Here is a 19145-nt window from a genome sequence, read left to right on the forward strand (position 1 = left end):
ACACATAGCACCCCTTCGTGACCCTTCCTCAGCTGGTAGACATCTGGCTCACTGCATTTCCTGGCTATTGTGACGAAAGAAGCAATGAACATGGCTGTGCAGGCTTCTCCACAGTATGGCACGGAGTCCTTTGGGGACACACCCAGGAGTAGCCTACCTGGGTCACACGGTAGGTCCTGTTCTAGTGTTCTGAGAAGCCTCCTCAGTGATTTCTCTAATGGCTGTAATGGTCCACGTTCCAACCAACAGTGAATAAGAACTTCTCTTACCCAGATTTCTCATCAGAATTCTCTCAGCTGATGAGACTCCAAACTGAGTGTGCCTTTCTAGCCTACCTCACACTGGCACGAGGTAAACGAAGGCACTGCAGAGATAGCTGGGACCAGCAGGTCAACCAAGATGGCTACTAACTGTTCTCTGCTTAATAATAGCACCTTCAACATCATTAGCCTTGCAGAAGTGTTCCCATCATGCACCTGGTACCACTCGATTTCGCAAAACCCCTCAGAAGAGAAATTCTGACCTGTTCCTAGTAATCCCATCTTTTCCCTCATTTCATCTCATGAACAGTCCTCCCCTGCACTGCAACGATTGACTCCATACTTAAGCTCTTTATTAAACCTTCCCAAATCCTTATGTGGTCTCTGAGTCCCTCTCTGCTGGTGACAAGAGTCTGGAACATCAGGCTGAGGTATCAGTCAACTCTATACCTGTCTTTGAGTCCCCAGCTTTCCGTAGCCAGGTAACAGACTCATGCTGCTTCCCCTGAGCACTCAATGTATGGACAGAAACAACACCACCACTTGCTAAATGTCTATCACTCACCAGTGACCTGTCCTAGAAAGCATACAAAACTCTTTGCTCCCAAACCCTGCCCTCTAACCAGCCCTTACTAGCTTCTAAGGTCAGAGAAACTATCTGAACCTTTACACTAAAACTGGAAGTAGGTCTCTATGCACTGCAGTAGGCTTTGCTGTCTCTGGATACTTTCAGTCAGCTTCCCGTCCCCTCCCTTGGGTGTCAGAAAAACTTTACGGTGTTCCTTGTTTATATGCATGTAACCAGATTTGGACTTTAATATACTCCCACCAACAGTGAGCAAGCCCAGACCTCACGGAGCCCCCTGCTGCTCCAATCCCCTCTCACTCTCCTGCCACATGCACTTAGTGTCGCCTTAATCCACTAGTCATCGACAGCTGACCATCAGATGTGTTTAATCATGGTCGCCAAAGGGCATGCAGATGGATGCCTAAGAGCAGTCTCTTGAAAGCCCTGTGGAAGGAGATGCAACCTCCCAGAATGGGAAACTCACAGAAGACTAAGAAAAAGATTTAGAGGAACCGCCTGTCCTGAGCTGCCTATGTTTTCTGAGGCAGTGGCCTGCTTCTAAGGGAATGGAGACAAGAACTTCTGGATATGAGCAAATGATGAAGTTGAAAAGGTTTGAGTAGTGATGTGAACCACATTAGAGTAAGCGGCATAGCTGGGCTGGCTGGTATTTCTGCTTCCTACTGTATCTGAATAGGAGTTTGGGGGGCACACGCAGAAGGGTTTCTTCTAGAAGGTCAGAATGCTAGGACTCTTTACACTTAATCAAAATTATCAGTCACTATAACATTTCTAAAATTTCCTTAGAACTCATTGCATGGCACCCCAGAGGCATTTTGAAAGGAGTATGAAAAACCTGTTCTAGTCCACTTACCAGAAAACCTGGCCTTTAATGACACAGGACATAGGTTTCTACCCTTCTATAGACAGCTAACACAGCCGGAGAATCAACAAGCACTAGGGTAATTAATATTCTTTTAAAAAAAGATAAAGAGAAAAACACATTCACCATTAAACTCAGGGGAAAAAAAAATGCTTACTATCAAAAGTGTAAGTTCACCCAAAGGTAAAATCAGTTACTTGCCAGTCTCTCTAGGAGATGGAAAGATTAAATGCATACATAACTGGCCTGCTTACAACAATGTTTATAAAACATTTAATGCAGAGTTTCCTTGCCAATTAAGAGTGTAGGATTTACCTTTCGGTTTTAATATCTTCGCCTGACTCTCATATACTAGCAATATGAGCCAAAGGGATTAAGGAGACCATTGGCTACATATCTTTGCAAAACTATCTCACTGGAAATTATCTTGAGGGTAAGAGGAAACGGTATTAGGGCCTGAACGGGGAATTGGCTGGGTTTCCTTTGCATATAATCAGTCCAAGTTGGAACGTGTTTGTATTTGTAATGCCAAAGCCTGATTATCTGGCCATCACAGAGGTTCTGTGAGCTACCTAATACCCTCGACTAAAGCACCCTCTATTCTAACCAGAGGGAGTTCAAGCAGACTGCTGGGTCACAGGGTAAGATATGCTAAGGGGTTGGTAGTCCGAAGGCCCTCTAAGAAATGGGAAAGCTTTGGAAGATTTCGTCTCTCTGTTAGGTCTGGAAGCAATGGAGGCCCTATTACTGCTTCATTTTCTAAGGAGTTTCATGTGTGAACAGCCTTGGGAACATGGAACAAAGCATGTTCTTACCCTTGGCAAGAACAAATGGTCTGGACTGCACACAGGAAAGTTTACAGAAAAAGGATACCAAGTTCAGTATTTAAAATATTTGGGGCTGGTGAGATGGCTCAGTGGGTAAGAGCACCCGACTGCTCTTCCGAAGGTCCAGAGTTCAAATCCCAGCAACCACATGGTGGCTCACAACCATCCGTAACGAGATCTGGTGCCCTCTTCTGGAGTGTCTGAAGACAGCTACAGTGTACTTACATATAATAAATAAATAAATCTTTAAAAAAAAATAAATAAATAAATAAAAATAAATAAAATATTTGGCAGACAAGATGCAGTTGCAGGACACTGAGCAAGGATGGCGGTAGGGAGCTGAGACATAGAGTGGAGAATCCAGTGTGCGTCTTTTAAACAAACCAATAGGCAGATTCAAGAGCTGACTCTTTCATTGAGTTCGTTTGCCGTAAGGGGCACATGTGTATGTGTGTGCACACACATGTCATTCCACGTGGAAGCTTAGAGGCCCATGTCAGATACCTTCCTTCATCTCTCTTCACCTTATTTTTCGAGGGGGAGTCTCTTTCTTAAGCCAAAACTTAGCCAATTCAGCCAGGCTGGCCGGCCAATGAGCTCTAGGGATCCCCCTGCCTCTGCTTCTCCAGTGCTGGGTTGATCCCATGCCCCACCCACCCCACCTGAGGGCTAGGGATCCAATCTCAGATCCTTGAGCAATGAGCACTTTGCCTCGTGCTCAGCCCCAGTGAATATACATCTGAGCCTGACCCTGCGGGGATCCTGACTGTAAATCCCCTGCCTCACCATGCTGCTTCATAAGCTGGCTGTCTCCTATGTCCCGCTTCTCTTTCCTCTGTACCCACAACTAGAGACTTTTGCCACCATGCCCTTAGAGGCAAACTACAAAGCCAAACCACACAGTACACAATAAAAAGAAAAGTTACCAGAAGTGGCTAACCCATAACATCAGAAATCTGAAGAAAATGTACAAAAAAAAAAAACGGAATATAAGGAATATGAGATTAAAAGCACATAAGTTCTTCTCTTATTTTGTATTAGATGTATTTAGTCTATTTTATGTATGTGTTTTTTTCCTGTATGTATGTGTATATGTGTGTGTGTGTGTGTGTGTGTGTGTGCGTGTGTGTGCCACATGTATGTCTGGTTCCTACAGATGTCAGAAGATAGTGTTGGAGCCCCTGGAACTGGAGTTATGAATGATATGTGAGCTACCATATAGATGCTGGAAACCCAACCTCGGTCCTCTGAAAAAGCAACAAGCGTTCTTAATCACTGAGCCAGCTTTCCAGCCCATTTTCCTTTTTAAAAGGCTTTTTTAAAAAACGTGTATGCATGCTGACATGAGATCATAAACTCCACACGCATGGAAGAGCCTGAACAGGCTGGAAGAGGGCACAGATCCCCTGCAATTAGAGTCACAGACAGTTGTGAGCTGCCAGGTAGGGGCTCCTCACTGCTGCCCCATCCTTCCAGCTCAGCTGTCATTGTTTCAGTAAAGATTATGGAGTCCCATGTCATGTGTAGTGGTGCGTGCGAGTTTATCATCCAGAACTTAGAAGGAGGAAGGCAGAGGACAAGGAGTCAACCACAGCCACTGGCTTACTGCAGATGAGTCTAGCCTGAGCTATCTGATGGGCAGCCTTGGCATGAGGAGGAGGAGCAGGCAAGGAGGAGAAAGAGAAGGAAAAGAAAAGAACAGCAGTCATAGTAGCCAACACCCCAAAGTCAAAGAGACAAAGCATCAATCAGATGGGATGGGCCTGTTCCCCGTGCGCTGTAAGCCTTCAGTGGGCAAGAAATCAACTTGCTTAATGTGTTTCACTCCAAAACCTATTCCCTTGATAAAAATTCACCAGTGTCTGCATGAGTCTTACTAAGATATATAGGTTTATATATACAAGGTCAAACCATCTGAATAGTTGGGCCGGGGCGCAGTTGACTGAGAGTCCTTCGCCAGAGAGACCCTGCAGGGTGAAAACGGCTCTGGGTTCAGTGCCATGGGGGCGGCATGGTGAAGCCAACAGCCCTGAACACAGAAGGGCTGCCAAATGACTGTCTCCCTCGACAAAGGTCTGTTCTGAGCTGACTGGTTAGGTCTACTAACACAGGAAGCTGGTTTAGACTTCTTCTCAGTATTTTTTTTTAATTATCATGATTACCGGTTATCTTTAAAACATTTCAAAGAGAACTGTTTGATTCGAGAGCACAGAAATGGGAATGTACCCAAATATTCCATGAGAAAGTCCTTGAATCAGAAACTGCTTCTCAGAAAGACCCTGCCCAATTAATTCCACAACTGTAAACTGTCTCAAATAAAAAAAAAAAAAAAAAAGTGCATGCCAAGTCCACAAGCAACAAGTAGACAGGGGAATTAGCAAGGCCAAAATTGTATCAGTGAGCCGGGCGTGGTGGCGCACGCCTTTAATCCCAGCACTCGGGAGGCAGAGGCAGGCGGATTTCTGAGTTCGAGGCCAGCCCGGTCTACAAAGTGAGCTCCAGGACAGCCAGGGCTATACAGAAAAACCCTGTCTCGAAAAAGAAAAAAAAAAAAAAATTGTATCAGTGAGAACCTAAATATTCCTTACACTGAATACTAAGTAACAGGTGTGTGAAGTTAAAAATGTAACATGGGCTGGAGAGATGGCTCAGCAGTTACGAGCACTGACTGCTCTTCCAGAGGTCCTGAGTTCAATTCCCAACAACCACTTGGTGGCAGACAACCATCTATAATGGGATCCAATGCCCCCTTCTGGTCTGTTTGAAGAGAGTGACAGTGTACTCACATATATAAAATAAATAAATAAATCTTAAAAAAAAAAAAGAATATAACAGGCCAGATGCAGTGGTGTGCATCATTAACCTTAGCACTGGGAGACAGACGCAGGCTCTCGGATTTGAGATCGCCCAGGGCTATTACTAGACTCTGTCTAAAAAGAAAGAGAGGGGTAACTTAAAATAAAGCAGAGCTGGGAGACAGCTCACGGTTAAGAGCGTGGACTAGACTTCCCGAGGATTCAAGTTCGGTCTACAGCACCCAGACTGAGCAGTTCACAGCTGCCTGCAATTCCAGTTCCAGGGGAGCAAAGCCCCTGGCCTCTGTGAATAGCTCTAATATGTGCACATATTTACACACAGACAGACAGACAGACAGAGATGCACATAGGAAAAACTAAAAATTAAATTTTAAAATAAAGTTTAAAAATAAAACAAAAATAGGATTATTAAAGATAAAATTTTAAGTTTATCAGAAAAATAATAAAAAAGTTAAACTAAAAATTACTTTCTTGAAAGTATTTTTGAAATATATAAGCCCATTTACCAGCAGTATTAATAGGGAAATAATATATGAGCATATATATATATATATATATATCAGAATATATGACAAAATCTTTAGGTTATATATTTTATATAATTGTATGCATTATATAGTTAGGCATACTATATAACAATAAGATAATAATTATATATATAACCTTAAAGTTTGTCTTTGCTTTGGAGGAGACAGCATTTCATGAAACCCAAGTTACTCCTGTAAACATGTCAGGCAGGGCTGGACCCAAGGATGCAGGCAGCACTGTTGCTGAGCACTGTCTGTCTAGGCCCCCAGTTCTTTAGGGCTCAGGCTCATAGCACTTCCCAGAGGGGCAAGCCACATTGTCCCAGGCCTGCTGGATGTAGTCCATGCCTCACTGGGATCCACTGGGATCCACTGGGATCCACTGGGATCCACTGTCGCTGCACCTGCATGGGCAAGGGGCCCAGAGCTGACAGTGTGGAGGTCTCCTCCACCTCTGTTCAAGGCCCTATTCCCAGCCGTCTGGACTCTGGCTCTAGATGATCAGGCCCCACAGTCCTGCCCTAGCTCGAGCCATCACCATGGGGCTGGGATATGAATGGTGAGGCTATTGACATAATGACATGTACCAACACACCTTGTGACTTATGAAGAAAGCACACAAACTGGGTGGTGTTTTTAACTCGTGTACTCCAGAGAGGTCGGTTGAAACAGAAATGGAGGGAGTGGAGCCCAGAGATGTCTCATGGGTGCCGTGGGAAGCTCGGGGTCCGTCAGTGTAATAATTTGTGACGTGTTTTAATGTGGAATGCAGTGGAACCTGTACCTTCACCAAACAAATTAAGCTCACAACCAATCCAACGAAGGAATTTAAGAACAACTTAAAATCAGAAAGTTAAAGGTCAGCTTCTGCTAAGTGGTGAATTTAAGGCTAGCCTGGGCTACATAAGACCGGGTCTTAACAACAAAAGTCGCAAAGGAACTCCTAAAGGGTGAGCTATCACCTTCCGTGGACTCACTTAATTCTGTAAGGACAGGCAGAAATACCATCTTTTTAATTTTTTATGCATTTATTGATTGGAGTTGGGAAGGTACAGATGTGGAGATCAGAGAACAGCTTGTGGAAGTCCGTTCTTTTCTTCCACCGTGCAGAAGATCCCAAAGGCTGAACTCAGGTTGTCATGCTTGATAGCAAGTGCCTTAAGTCACCGAGCTATCTCACCAGCCTGGGAGTGATTGCTCTAGTCATCATACAGAGAATGTTTAATACTTAAATTCCTCCCTAGTCATCTGTGAAACTGGAGTCAGCTGCCCCAAAGCATGAAAAGGGTGACTGACAATTTTTTTAAAAGTTGGGGCTTTTTTTTCCAATCTGGCCTCTCCCACTAACTTTTGGTTGGTCCTCTGTGTTGTCCTGTAGGTTTAATGGCCAAGGGATGAGTTAGAGACGTCTGTGCTTCTGTGACTAGAGATCCGTTTTAACCAGCGGTTAAAGTCACCAGGCAGTGCAGCACATCTCCAATACTCCTGAAGGCCGGCTGCCACTTCTGAGCACACCACAGAAAATACTGAGATGTCTTGGTCTGAAGACTAAATAATAAATAAGTAAATAAGCAGAAGCCAATCGCTTCTCTGAGACCCTCTATAAAAATAGAAATAGCAGGGCTGGAGAGATGGCTCAGTGGGGAAGAGCAGCTCTTCCAGAGGTCCTGAGATTGATACCCAGCAACCACATGGTGGCTCACAACCATCTGTAATGGGATCCAATGCCCTCTTCTGGTGTGTTTGAAGACAGCTACAGTGTACTCATATACATAAAATAAATAAACTTTAAAAAATAGAAATAATGCGGTGGTTCTCAACCTGTGGACCGCAACCCCCTTGGAGGTCATATGTAGGATGTCCTACATATAAATGTTGACATTACAATTCATAATAGCAGCAAAATTACAGCTATGAAGTAGCAACAAAATAGTTTTAGGGTTGTGGGGGGTGGGTTTACCACGACCTGAAGAAGCGTATTATTAGAGGGTCGCAGCATTAGGAAGGTTGAGAACCACTGATCTAGTAGGCTCATTGAAATAATTAGAGAAATAGTGCTTGAAGAAACAGAACTGTAAATAAATGTGGTCCTGAGAAGAGTATACTGGAGCAGGGAGACGGGTAAAACTTCTACTAGCATGATAATGACTATTCGCCTTTCTGTGAACAGACACCTGACAAGCGGCAGCCTCATAGACAAAGGCTTTGCTCTGCCCTGCCTTTTGAGGAGGGTTACAGTCCATCAGGGTGGAGGAGGCGTGGCAAGGGGGAGCTTGTGGCGGTGGCGCCTTACACTACTTCCACAGTCTAGAAGAACACGACAGGAAGTAGGTAGGGCCCAGGTCTCAAACGCAAGGCCCATCCCCAGTGACGGATTTCCTCCACCAAGATCCCACCGCCTAAGGGCTCCACAACCTTCCGGGACAGTGCCACTCTCTGGAGCCCACGTGTTCAAATACATGAGCCTATGAGAGGACATTGCATGTTCCAGCGCAGCATCAGTCGCAGAGCTGGTAAACACACCCCAGGCAGCGGGGCCTTTCTCTTCCTTTGAAAAGAAGAAAATCTCTTCAGATTGTCAATGATAAGGAAAACATGCCGCCTCAGCAATCAGTGTGACGAAGAAGTCTCTGGAAGATGTTGTGAGACGGTCTTCAGAATAGATGCAACTCACACAAGTTAAGCATTTGATAAAACTGAACAACTGTGGTGGAAAGTGTTGCCAATCGGAAAAAAAAAAAAAAAAAAAAAAGTAGTCCAAAGACTCAGACTCCGCTAGAAACTTAATTTGCAAGTTTTGGCCTTGAAGACTAGAGGCAGCCATGATGTTCCTGGAGTAGAACACTAAGGAGTACAGGTCCCAGCACGTGGGGCACCTGGCAAAGCCAACCCTAGACACTAGCTTACACTGCTGTGAATGGCCAATAGCATGGTCACATATGCACCTAAAATTAAAAACCTTTCCATGGTATTAAGATAACCCAGATGTAAGGAACGCAATATGGAAGTGCTTTAAAACTTATTTTCAGAGCTAGAGACAGTTCACATGGCTGAGTCCTTTCTCCAGCATGCATTAAGCCCTGGGTTTGATCACCAGCATAAAATACACCCAGTGTGGGGGTGTGCTTCTGCAGTCCCAGCACCCTGATGTAGAGGCAGGAGGATCAAAAGTTCAAGGTCATTCTTAGCTCCGCAGGGAGTTTGAGGCAAGCCAGGCTGCATGAAGCCCTGCCTCAAAAGCAAAAATATTTTCATATGTTTAGTATCTTAAACGAACCTTTAAAAAATGCAGATCAATAAACTATATGCCTTCTGGGTCTCATTATCAGTAAATGAAGCAGAGAACTATACGATAACCTGTTCTCAATATGTTTATTATGAGTCCGACTGACATCATGAAGGGATTTGTGTGGTTTTTTTCTTTTTCAAAGCAAGCTTCGATCCCATCTGCAAAATGAGTCCCAAATGTGTCTGGGCCCTTGTGGGCTACTAATCACTTTCACTGTTATTTATTTTCTTATTTTGTTCTATTTTATTATTTGTGAATGTGTGAGAAAGAGAGAGAAAGAAAAAGGGAGGGAGGGAGGAAAGGAGGGAAGACAGACAGTGCAGAAAGCCAGTACGTGTGCCGTGTGCCGTAGTGCATGTATAAAGGTTAGAGATCGACTTTCAGGAGTCAGGTCTCGCTGGCCTGTCCCTCCCATTCTTTACACATCAAGCTAGCAGGCTTGCAAGCTTCCAGGCACCTATCTCTGCCTCCCAACGCATGCGATAGGAATGCTATGATCACAGACTGCACACACCAGGGTAGCCAGTTTTTCTATGTGAGCTCCATGGGTCAAACTGAGGTCATCGGGTTTGTGCAGGAATTACTGCTACCCACAGAGTATCAGCCCTGGTCCTTTCTGCGTGGTAACCCTTATCGTCCTCCTCCATTAGACCTAGCACTATCACTCCAATCATTGCAAAACCACAATCCCACGAGGAAAGACAGAGCTGCAGACCGGTGGTCCTAAGAGGAGCAGCGAGACAAGCGTAAAATTCCTCATTGGGAAAAGGGCGAGACATTTTTACTTGGAGATAAACTCCAGCCCAAAAGAGCAGCAAGTATTCTTAACCACTGAACCACTTCTCTAACAAAGTCCTTTTTTTCCTTAATTTTAAAATTATGCTAATGTGTTGCAGTTAATCTCCAACCCAAATAAGTCGGGGCAATGAAAACGCAACTCAATTAACATGAATCCATGCTGTGCACCTAGATTGGGTAGATCTACCACTACACTACCATCTTCCCCATCTATGCAACCCCTTAGAACTTGCGGTTTCTCCAGGCCATGGGCTTCTTCTGCTCCACTTTCCTTCTCCTTCTCCTCTGTCGTCCTCTTCCTACCTCCCCCCACCTCTCTGTCCGCAAACCTTCAGCTCTACCATTCCCTCTTACTCCCCGCAACCACTGACTCTAACCTTTATTTATAAATTACGGTGGGAAGCAGGTTTACAGGAAATCACCTGAGTGCTGACTCCTTCCTTGTTCACAGCCCCTCACAGGAGAACAGAATCAACATCAAATACAATTAGCCCTAGGGCTATCCGCAACACTAATGTGTGTGTATTTGGATGTACATGCACAAATGTATGATAGTCACAGAACAGTTTTCAGAAGTAAGTCCTCTCCTTCCTCCATGTGGGTCCCAGGACTGTCATGCTTGGCAGCTTACACAAGCACGCACGCACGAAGCACCTGTCAGCCCTGTGTTTACATCCGCTACTGAAATCCCCACCCTAGGCCATCCAGTCCTCCTGCCAGTCTCCTTACCACCCTCACCCTGCGCTCCATCCTCATGACATCTTACCTCAGTCACATCTCCCTACTGAATAAGATGGTTGTCATTTCAGACATCGTTTCTCTACATTAATTAATACAGACTTCAAATGTTAAGTAGACCAAGCCAGATAGAGTGAACTCTGCCTATAGTCCCTGCATTCAGGAGACTGAGACAGGAGGAGCACGGTTAATTCTAGGCCAGCCTGGGCTACATGGTGAGGCCCTGACTCAAACAGCAGCAACCAAATATAAAATAAATTTAAGTAACTTAGACTTGAGAGTAAATTAATAATAGAAAATTCTTAAATGACAAATAATTTTCAGTTTTACATATTCTGTTGTATTTATTTTTTAAGATGTATTTATTTTATTTTGTATATGAGTACACTGTAGCTGTACAGATGATTGTGAGCCTCCATGTGGTTGTTGGGAATTGAATTCAGGACCTCTGCTTGCTCTGGTCAACCCCCTCGCTCCGGTTGGCCCTGCTCACTTCGGCCCAAAGATTTATTTATTATTATAAATAAGGACACTGTTACTGTCTTCAGACGCACCAGAAGAGGGCGTCATATCTCATTACGGGTGGTTGTGAGCCACTATGTGGTTGCTGCGATTGAAACTCAGGACTCAGGACTTTAAAAAGCAGTCAGTGCTCTTACCTGCTGAGCCATCTCACCAGCCCCTCTGTCCTATTTATATTTTGTGTCTATGAAAGAGAGTAAGAGGCAGGGAGACAGAGGCAGACAGCATGCATGCCACACTGCCAGAGAACAAGTTCCAGGAGTCCGGTCTCTCTACTTTGCTTTTTAATTTTAGACTAATTCATTTTCATGTTTTTTGAGATTTTGAGGGGGTGGAGGATATCACACATGTACTGTACATGCACTTGGGGTCCAAAACATGGTGCAGGATCCCCTAAAGCTGTAGCTACAGGCACCTGAGTGTAGCAGGAACAACAGGGCCATCTCTATGTAAACGCCGGGGCCACGCAGCCGCAAACCATCTCCTATTGAAGGACCTAATTGAGGACTGCCTGAGAAACCAAGGATTGCTGGCACAGACCATGCCAGTCAATCAGGAACTGCTGCTTAGAAGAGATGCTGTCTTAGGACCAATGGGGCCTGGGTGGAGGGTACTAAAGGAGCTTGCAGCGGCGCTCAGGTGAGCTTGCTGCGCTTTCTCACCTGCTCCTGCATCCGAATCTGTCCTTGACTCTGTGCCGCCTCACCTCCAACCCCCAAGGGCAGGTAGGGTGGGGCAGCGAGTAGTTCAGGGCACAGGCATCGAGTGTGAGCCACCAAACATGGGTGGTAGAAATCAAACTCAAATCCTTGAAGAGCAGGGAGCGCTCTTAACCCTGTGCTACCTCCACAGCCCAAGACTAATTCCCTTAATGTTCCCACTGCTAAGTGTCAAGTTGGCTCTTGTGATTGTATAGATGGCAGAAATAAGGCACGGGCATGTCCAGCTGCTCAGGGGGATCAAAGCTGGGAGTTAGGAAGCAGACTTTCTTCTGTTCTTATAACATGTATGTATGCATGTATGTATGTATTTGCTCGTGGGAGGCACGTGGGACACATGTGAGTGTCAGAAGATGGCATAGAGCAGTCACTTTTTCCTTTCGCCATGACGGTCCCAGGGATCAGACTCAGGACATCAGGCTTAGTAGCAAGTAGTGCCTTTACCTGTTGAGACATCTTGTTTTTCATTGCTTAGGATTTATTTTGTGTGTATACCTGGGGCCCATGAAGGTCAGAAGAGGACATCTGATCCTCTGGAAGTGGAGTTACAGATGTGACCGTGAGCCATCATGGAGGTGCTGGGGACCAAGCCTCCTCTGCAAAAGCAAAACAAACAACAAAAACAAGAACAAAAAAAAAAAAATGCCCTTGTCTGCAGAGCCAACTGAGACATAACCCCAGCCCAGGATGAAATTTGAGACCTGTACTCTTTAAAACCTCCGTCCTAGGCTCTGTTCCCAAAACAGAAAAACTAAAATTGAAAGGTAGAAGCCAGAGCCTCGTACCAGACCAACAAGTCATTTGCAATGAACATTTGCAAGCAAAGAAGAGTCAAAGGGTATATACTGCGAGACACACTGCAACACACTGCAACTTCCATGGAGAGACTTTCCTCTGATGAAAGGAAAGCTCCGAGTTACAGAGACAAAGTGTGGAGCTGAGACGAAAGGATGGACCATCTAGAGACTGCCATATCCAGGGATCCATCCTAGAATTAGCCTCCAAACGCTGACACCATTGCATACACTAGCAAGCGTTTGCTGCAAGGACCCTGATATAGCTGTCTCTTGTGAGACGATGCCGGGGCCTAGCAAACACAGAAGTGGATGCTCACAGTCAGCTATTGGATGGATCACAGGGCTCCCAATGGAGGAGCTAGAGAAAGTATCCAAGGAGCTAAAGAGATCTGCAACCCTGTAGGTGCAACAACGTTATGAACTAACCAGTACCCCGGAGCTCTTGACTCTAGCTGCATATGTATCAAAAGATGGCCTAGTCGGCCATCACTGGAAAGAGAGGCCCATTGGACTTGCAAACTTTATATGCCCCAGTATATACACCAGGGCCAAAAAGTGGGAATGGGTGGGTAGGGGAGTGGGAGGGGAGGGTATGGGGGATTTGGGGGATAGCATTGGAAATGTAATTGAGGGAAATACGTAATAAAAAAATTTTAAAAAAAGAAAGAAAGGAAGGAAAGCTCCAAGGGAGGAGGGTGGATATAAGGGGAGGGGGAGACCAGGGGGATTAGGGTGCACCCCCTCCCTCCCTGTCTCTTCTCTCTCTCCCTCTCTCTCTTTCTCTGGTCTCTGTGAGTGTGTGTGTGGTTGTGTGTGTTTCTCTGTCTCCCTTAAACACACACACACATACACTTTTCTTTTGAAACACTGTCTCTCTGTCACCCAGGCCATCCTCAAACTCCTAATCTCCCTGCCTCAGTCTCCCAATTGCTAAGATCACAGGATGAGCCCCACCTTCACCCAGCACTGAGCACTCTTTTAATAACCCCTTCCCCACTTTACCCAGTTCTTGGGAGGCTCTTTTCAATCCCTTCCAGTTAACTTTCCCACCGATGAAGAGGAGATATGAGATGGAATATGGGCAGAACAAAACCTTTCACATAGAAACAGATGAGAAAATCTGTCCGCAGAATATAAGAACGTGGCCCCCAGGACTCGTACTCAGCCATCTGCCAACATTACTCACTGGAAGCCAGCAGGCTCGCTTCCCCTTTGCTGCCCTTGGGCCTCACAGGTTTTCTGCAGGCTTCCTGCCTTAGCTAGCCCCTAGTGGGAGGTACCTGGAGGTTAACCTGGCATTCATCTTGCTTCCTGGGCTCCCCTCGCTGCTCCATCTGCTCTCAGAGTCTGAGTTGCCCACACTTCGGGCAAAAAGCTTTGGCTTTTTCTGACTTTTGGTGAAGTATTTTGGGCAAACAAAAAGATGTCGTCATCTACACAGCTTCGGAAATGCGAGCCCGTGAACTCAGGGGCACCATCTGTTGTTTGCTCCCCCTCAAATTCCCTACTGCCCTGAACCTGGCAGGCAGAAACGGGGTACTTCCAGCCTGAGTCTGAGAACAGGAAACATCACCACGTGCTTTTAAACTTTACACGAATGATGCCACATTCTGCAATACTCTCCTCCCCGCTGCTGGCACGAGTTGACAAATGGAGCATGGCTGTTACCATGGCAACTGAGGCCCATTCTTCATCCCACTTCCTTCACCCTCAGAGGTAATGCTGTCCCAAGAATTGCCTGGTTACTGCCTCCATTCGCCACTGTTTCAGAGTTGCTGGGTCTCCACAGATCTGAGGCCTCTTAGCTTTACACATATTGATTTGTATAGTGTACACTGTTTTGGCTTGCTTTCCCCGTTTAGTGTCTTGAAAATCTTTCTACCGTGGTCAGAGCAGCAGCATTGGCTCAGTGTGCTGTATCACAGTAAAAACTCGGCTTCCACAGAGCATCAGCTTTTCCGTTGGAACAATTTAAGTTCATTGCTTAGATTCCCATTTTCTACTTCTTTTTTTTTTTTTTCAGATAGAAATCTTACCATGTAGTCCCGGCTGGCCATCTTCTCCCCTTACACGCAAGGCTGCTAGAAATGCATTTGGCCAGGGGAGGCGATGGTCTCTAAGCACAAGATCTACTACTACACAATCATTATTTTGTTCTGTAACTTTTTCTGAGAGAGAAGCCTTTGTGTGTTCTCCAGTTAAATTTCAACCCAACTCCTCCAAGCATGTTGCTCACGCTCCTTCCACCCCAAGATGAACAGTGCAGGGATCACAAGAATTTTGTGTGGAAGTTAGTTTCCGGTCCACTGCTGCAAGACACTTTGGTGTGCACCCCATCTCTCAGTTTGGGATTTTTCTTTTTATTTGGGTTTCGGATATTTTCCTTGGCAGCAGTATAGCTCCCTCTTAGCCTTTTCTGTTCCTCTGTCGGGGGGGGGGGGGATCTTCCAGATGCCTCCATATCATTCTTGCTGCTAAACCGGTTAAAGCCATGCCTTAGACTGGCTCTCCTAGTCAACGGGGCTTGTCTGTCTGTCCGTTGAGGAAGGGTCTCATTGTATAGCCTGGGTTACACATAAATTCAGTCTCCCCTCACTTCAGCAGGGGTCAGGCATGCTATACTGCTACTGTGGCCAACCGGAAGGGACTTCTCCACACCTGTTTGTCTCCTCCACTTCCACCTACAAGGAGGGCAGAGAATACGCCACAGAGCACTGGGCACATAACACACATAAAGCCTGCAGTTGCCGTGAAATCAAGTCTATCCTGAGAGTCTCACTTAGATAAATTCCTGGGTTACTAGGAAACCACACGATGGGACAGGTGAGGTAACCCAAGACCTTAGGCCAATAGCAGCCAGTCGACACCTGTGGAGACGGTGTTTGCGCTGTGACCAGTTAAAATAAGTCATTCCCTTTCTGCTCTCATGGCGGTGAGGTTTCAGGTGAAGAAGCACCCATCACTTTGGAAAATTGAGGATGTCAAATCTGTCAAGATCAAGAAGAACAAAGATAGTGTGAGGTTCAAGGTTCACTGCAGCAGGCACCTACATCCTGCTTGCCACAGACAGAGAAGAGGCAGAAGCTGAAGCAGTCCTTGCCAGCCTGCTGCTTCTGCGGTCAAGGAACTAAATGAACCAGGCCTCTGCATTTGACTAATAAGAGCCCAGAAAATGGAAGGAAAGGGGAGAGGAGGGGAGGGGAGGGAAAGGAGCCATTCTTCATTCCTGAGCCATCGAGATAAACCACTTAGTGGCCAAGTGATGGCTGGATGATCTGAGTTCTGTCCCCAAGACCACCTAAGACCCACACAGAGAACCAACTCCAACAAGTAGTCCCCTGATTTCTATACACTGTGGCAACCTCATGCTCACAAATACATAGGTACACTAAATAAATAAGTAAGACAGGTTTTGATTTTGGTTTTATTTTCTGGTTTTTGAGGTTCTGTTTTGTTCTTGAGACAAGTCCTCACTGTGTACTCCTGGCTGTCCTGCAATTCACTACATAGAACAGGCTGGCCTTGAATTCACACAAATCTGTGTGCCGCTCGCTGCCTCCCAAATGCTAACATTAAAAGCTTGGGACACAAAACTCAGCCCCCAAAGACCATTTTTAGTGTTCATAGCTCTAATGCCAACACTTGGGACACGGAGGCAGGGGGACAAGAAACGCAAAGCCATGGATGACTGTGTGGTGTGTTTAAGATCAGCTTGGGATGAATAGAGAGACCAGGTCTCCAACAGAAGACTGAAAAATAAAAGAACAAAGAGCTTTGTGCTGTCCCTGGTTTGGTCCAGCTTTGCACTTTTTCTTCTCTTACTGCACCAGTCCTGAACCTCTGGCCCTAGGATGCTACGGGCAGCCTGCATCTCCACCACTCCCTGGAGCTGGTGGATGAGGGACCCAATGGGAAGTCATGAAGGAAGACTGAAGAAAGGATAGAACCTTCCTTGCTTTGCAGAGGTCCTAGAAGACCTCCCAGGCTGGCTGTGGCTTCATCTCCTTAGAGTGACCCTAGCTGGAGTGATGCCCCCAAGTCACAGCCAGCATCGGGCGTGGCTCACCATCCCCTGTGACCTCTCCACCAGCAGCTTCAACACCTGCTCCCAGCTGGTGGCAAACCAGCTCTATGGCATCTGCTCATACTCAGGGGCAAGGCTAATAAGAATCTTCTTTAGCCTCTGACAAGTGTCCCCTGCAAGTTTACAAGCCTAAACAAACACTTGCCCTAAGCTGCACATGCATACATGGCCCATACTGTTTTGTTTCTTTAAGATTTACTTTATTTATATGAGTACACTGCAGCTGTCTTCAGATACACCAGAAGAGGGCATCGGCTCCCATTACAGATGGTTGTGAGCCACCATGTGGTTGCTGGGAACTGAACTCAGGACCTCTGAAAGGGCAATCAGTGCTCTTCCCCACTGAGCCATCTCTCCAGCCCATACTGTTTTGTTTTTAATGCTGTCTCTCATTACAGATACTACTAATGGCAGCTCACCATGCTTATTGATCAGCCAGTACATGATACAGTGGTCCCTGAAATATGAGATGATTCTGCTCTGAGCTGATATTGTCCCCTGACCCCTGAACAGATACACACAGAAGGATAATTTTACCTGATTGGTCTCTGCAGAAGTCACATTTGGAAATTTATTTATTTATTTATTTATTTATTTATTTATTTAAAAATCTCTTTGGTGAGGCTGAAGATGAAAACACTTAGTGCTCTTATGTAGAAGATTCGGGTTCCAGTGCCAGCACACAACATGGACGCTCACAACCATCTACAACCCCAGGTACAGGGGATCCAACAGGCACACATTGTTGTGTGCAGGGAACACAATCATACACATAAAAATGTAAAAAATGCTAATAAAAATTTAAATATCTCTTTCTACAGTACACAAAGGTAGCTCCGTGCTTGGAGTGTTCCATGCCTTCTACTACACACACACTGCACACGCACTCACAATTACACACAGACCACACACACATACACTCATACTCATAAACGCATACCACATATACACACTCACACAACACCACATACACTCACATTCACACACAAACCACACACACACATACACTTCTCACAAACACATACCATACACTCACGCATACACATCACACACACAGATTCACACCACACAGACACCATACACACACACACTCACACACAGACATATACACATATACTCACACATACACATACACTCACACACACTGCACACATACTCACACTCACAATCACACACACATACCACACACATACACTCACACACATACACACATACTTACACTCTCACACACTCACTGGTAACACACACACACACACACACACACACACACACACACACACTACTATGAATCTGTAGCCACTCTGCATTCAATTCCTAAGCACAATTCTGTGTCACTTAATAGCAGGGCTAAATTTGACAACCACATCAACGTTCTGAACAGAATAGCCAACATTCATAGGAACTATGACATGGTTGCTTCACCATGTGATATGATTTCTACAGCGCAGGGAATTGAGCCAGAGCCTTGAACTTGCTGGGCAAACCCTGCCACATGTCCCAGGCCATTGATCCTGTCAACCCTGATCCTGGGAATCGGGAGCTTTTCAGTCAGAGGAACCCTGGAGCCTCTCCCAGCCTGGATCCTCTCTTACACTGTAGGTACCATGCCTGTAGCCTACGGTCAGTCTGCCACCCCATAGGCTGTGATTTCTCCAGGGGATAGGATTGTGTCTCAGGTTAAATCTGAAGAGCTTAGAAACAAAAACCCAAGCACCGAGTTCATGCTCGAATGAGCTGACTGAATATAGGCGGGGTCTGAGGACTTATCGACCACTTTCCCAAGTATGGACATATTTAATAGTCACATCGACACTGGGAAGTGACCCAGATTACTTTGCGGATGACAATTTAGATTTTGGCCCAGGTATGTTGGTGCCATGCTTGTTCAATCCCCCGGGTGTAGGAGGCCGAGGCAAGCAGATCATTGTTGTTTGAAGCCTGGACTACATGGTGAGATCTTGGGACAGAAAGCCAAAAAGGAAGAAAGAGGAGTGTGGGAGAGATGAGGGGAGGGGAGAGGAAAGTGGACAACAGAAGAGTATAGAATTTGAGAAGTCACAGTCTCCTGACACAACCAAACCCTACGTAGCAATCTAAGGATGCAACCTGGCCTGTTTGTATGCCACTGCATTCCTGCGAGGCTTTTAATGGCTTAGAGAGACACCACCCTTTTTCGGGAGATAACTGTCAGAAAGCTCTTTGCTCTGAGGAAACGAATTAGACAAATCCCTTCCTTCCTGCTAGCTAGTTCAGGCAATGCTGCACAAAAGCATGCTCCATCCCATAGCCCACGGACACCACCAGAACTTTCCACAGT

At 45.7% G+C, this 19145-nt stretch overlaps 1 protein-coding gene across 2 annotated transcripts in view; it reads right to left on the reverse strand.

Moving 5' to 3' along the window:
- Aebp2 (AE binding protein 2) overlaps window positions 1–19145 on the reverse strand; it is an 87364-nt gene that overhangs the window by 15565 nt on the left and 52654 nt on the right. The window contains exon 9 of one of the 2 annotated variants that reach the window (XM_021164951.2): window positions 14729–15731. The exons of the other annotated variant lie outside the window; for it this stretch is intronic. Coding sequence (XP_021020610.1) covers window positions 15704–15731 — 28 coding nt within the window. The 3' untranslated portion in view covers window positions 14729–15703. Of the gene's footprint in view, window positions 1–14728; window positions 15732–19145 lie in introns of those variants that run through there. 2 annotated transcript variants of the gene reach the window in all.

This window comes from Mus caroli, unplaced genomic scaffold, assembly GCF_978045245.1.
Source record: "Mus caroli unplaced genomic scaffold, Mus_caroli_1 scaffold_7, whole genome shotgun sequence".
Classification (NCBI taxonomy): domain Eukaryota; kingdom Metazoa; phylum Chordata; class Mammalia; order Rodentia; family Muridae; genus Mus; species Mus caroli.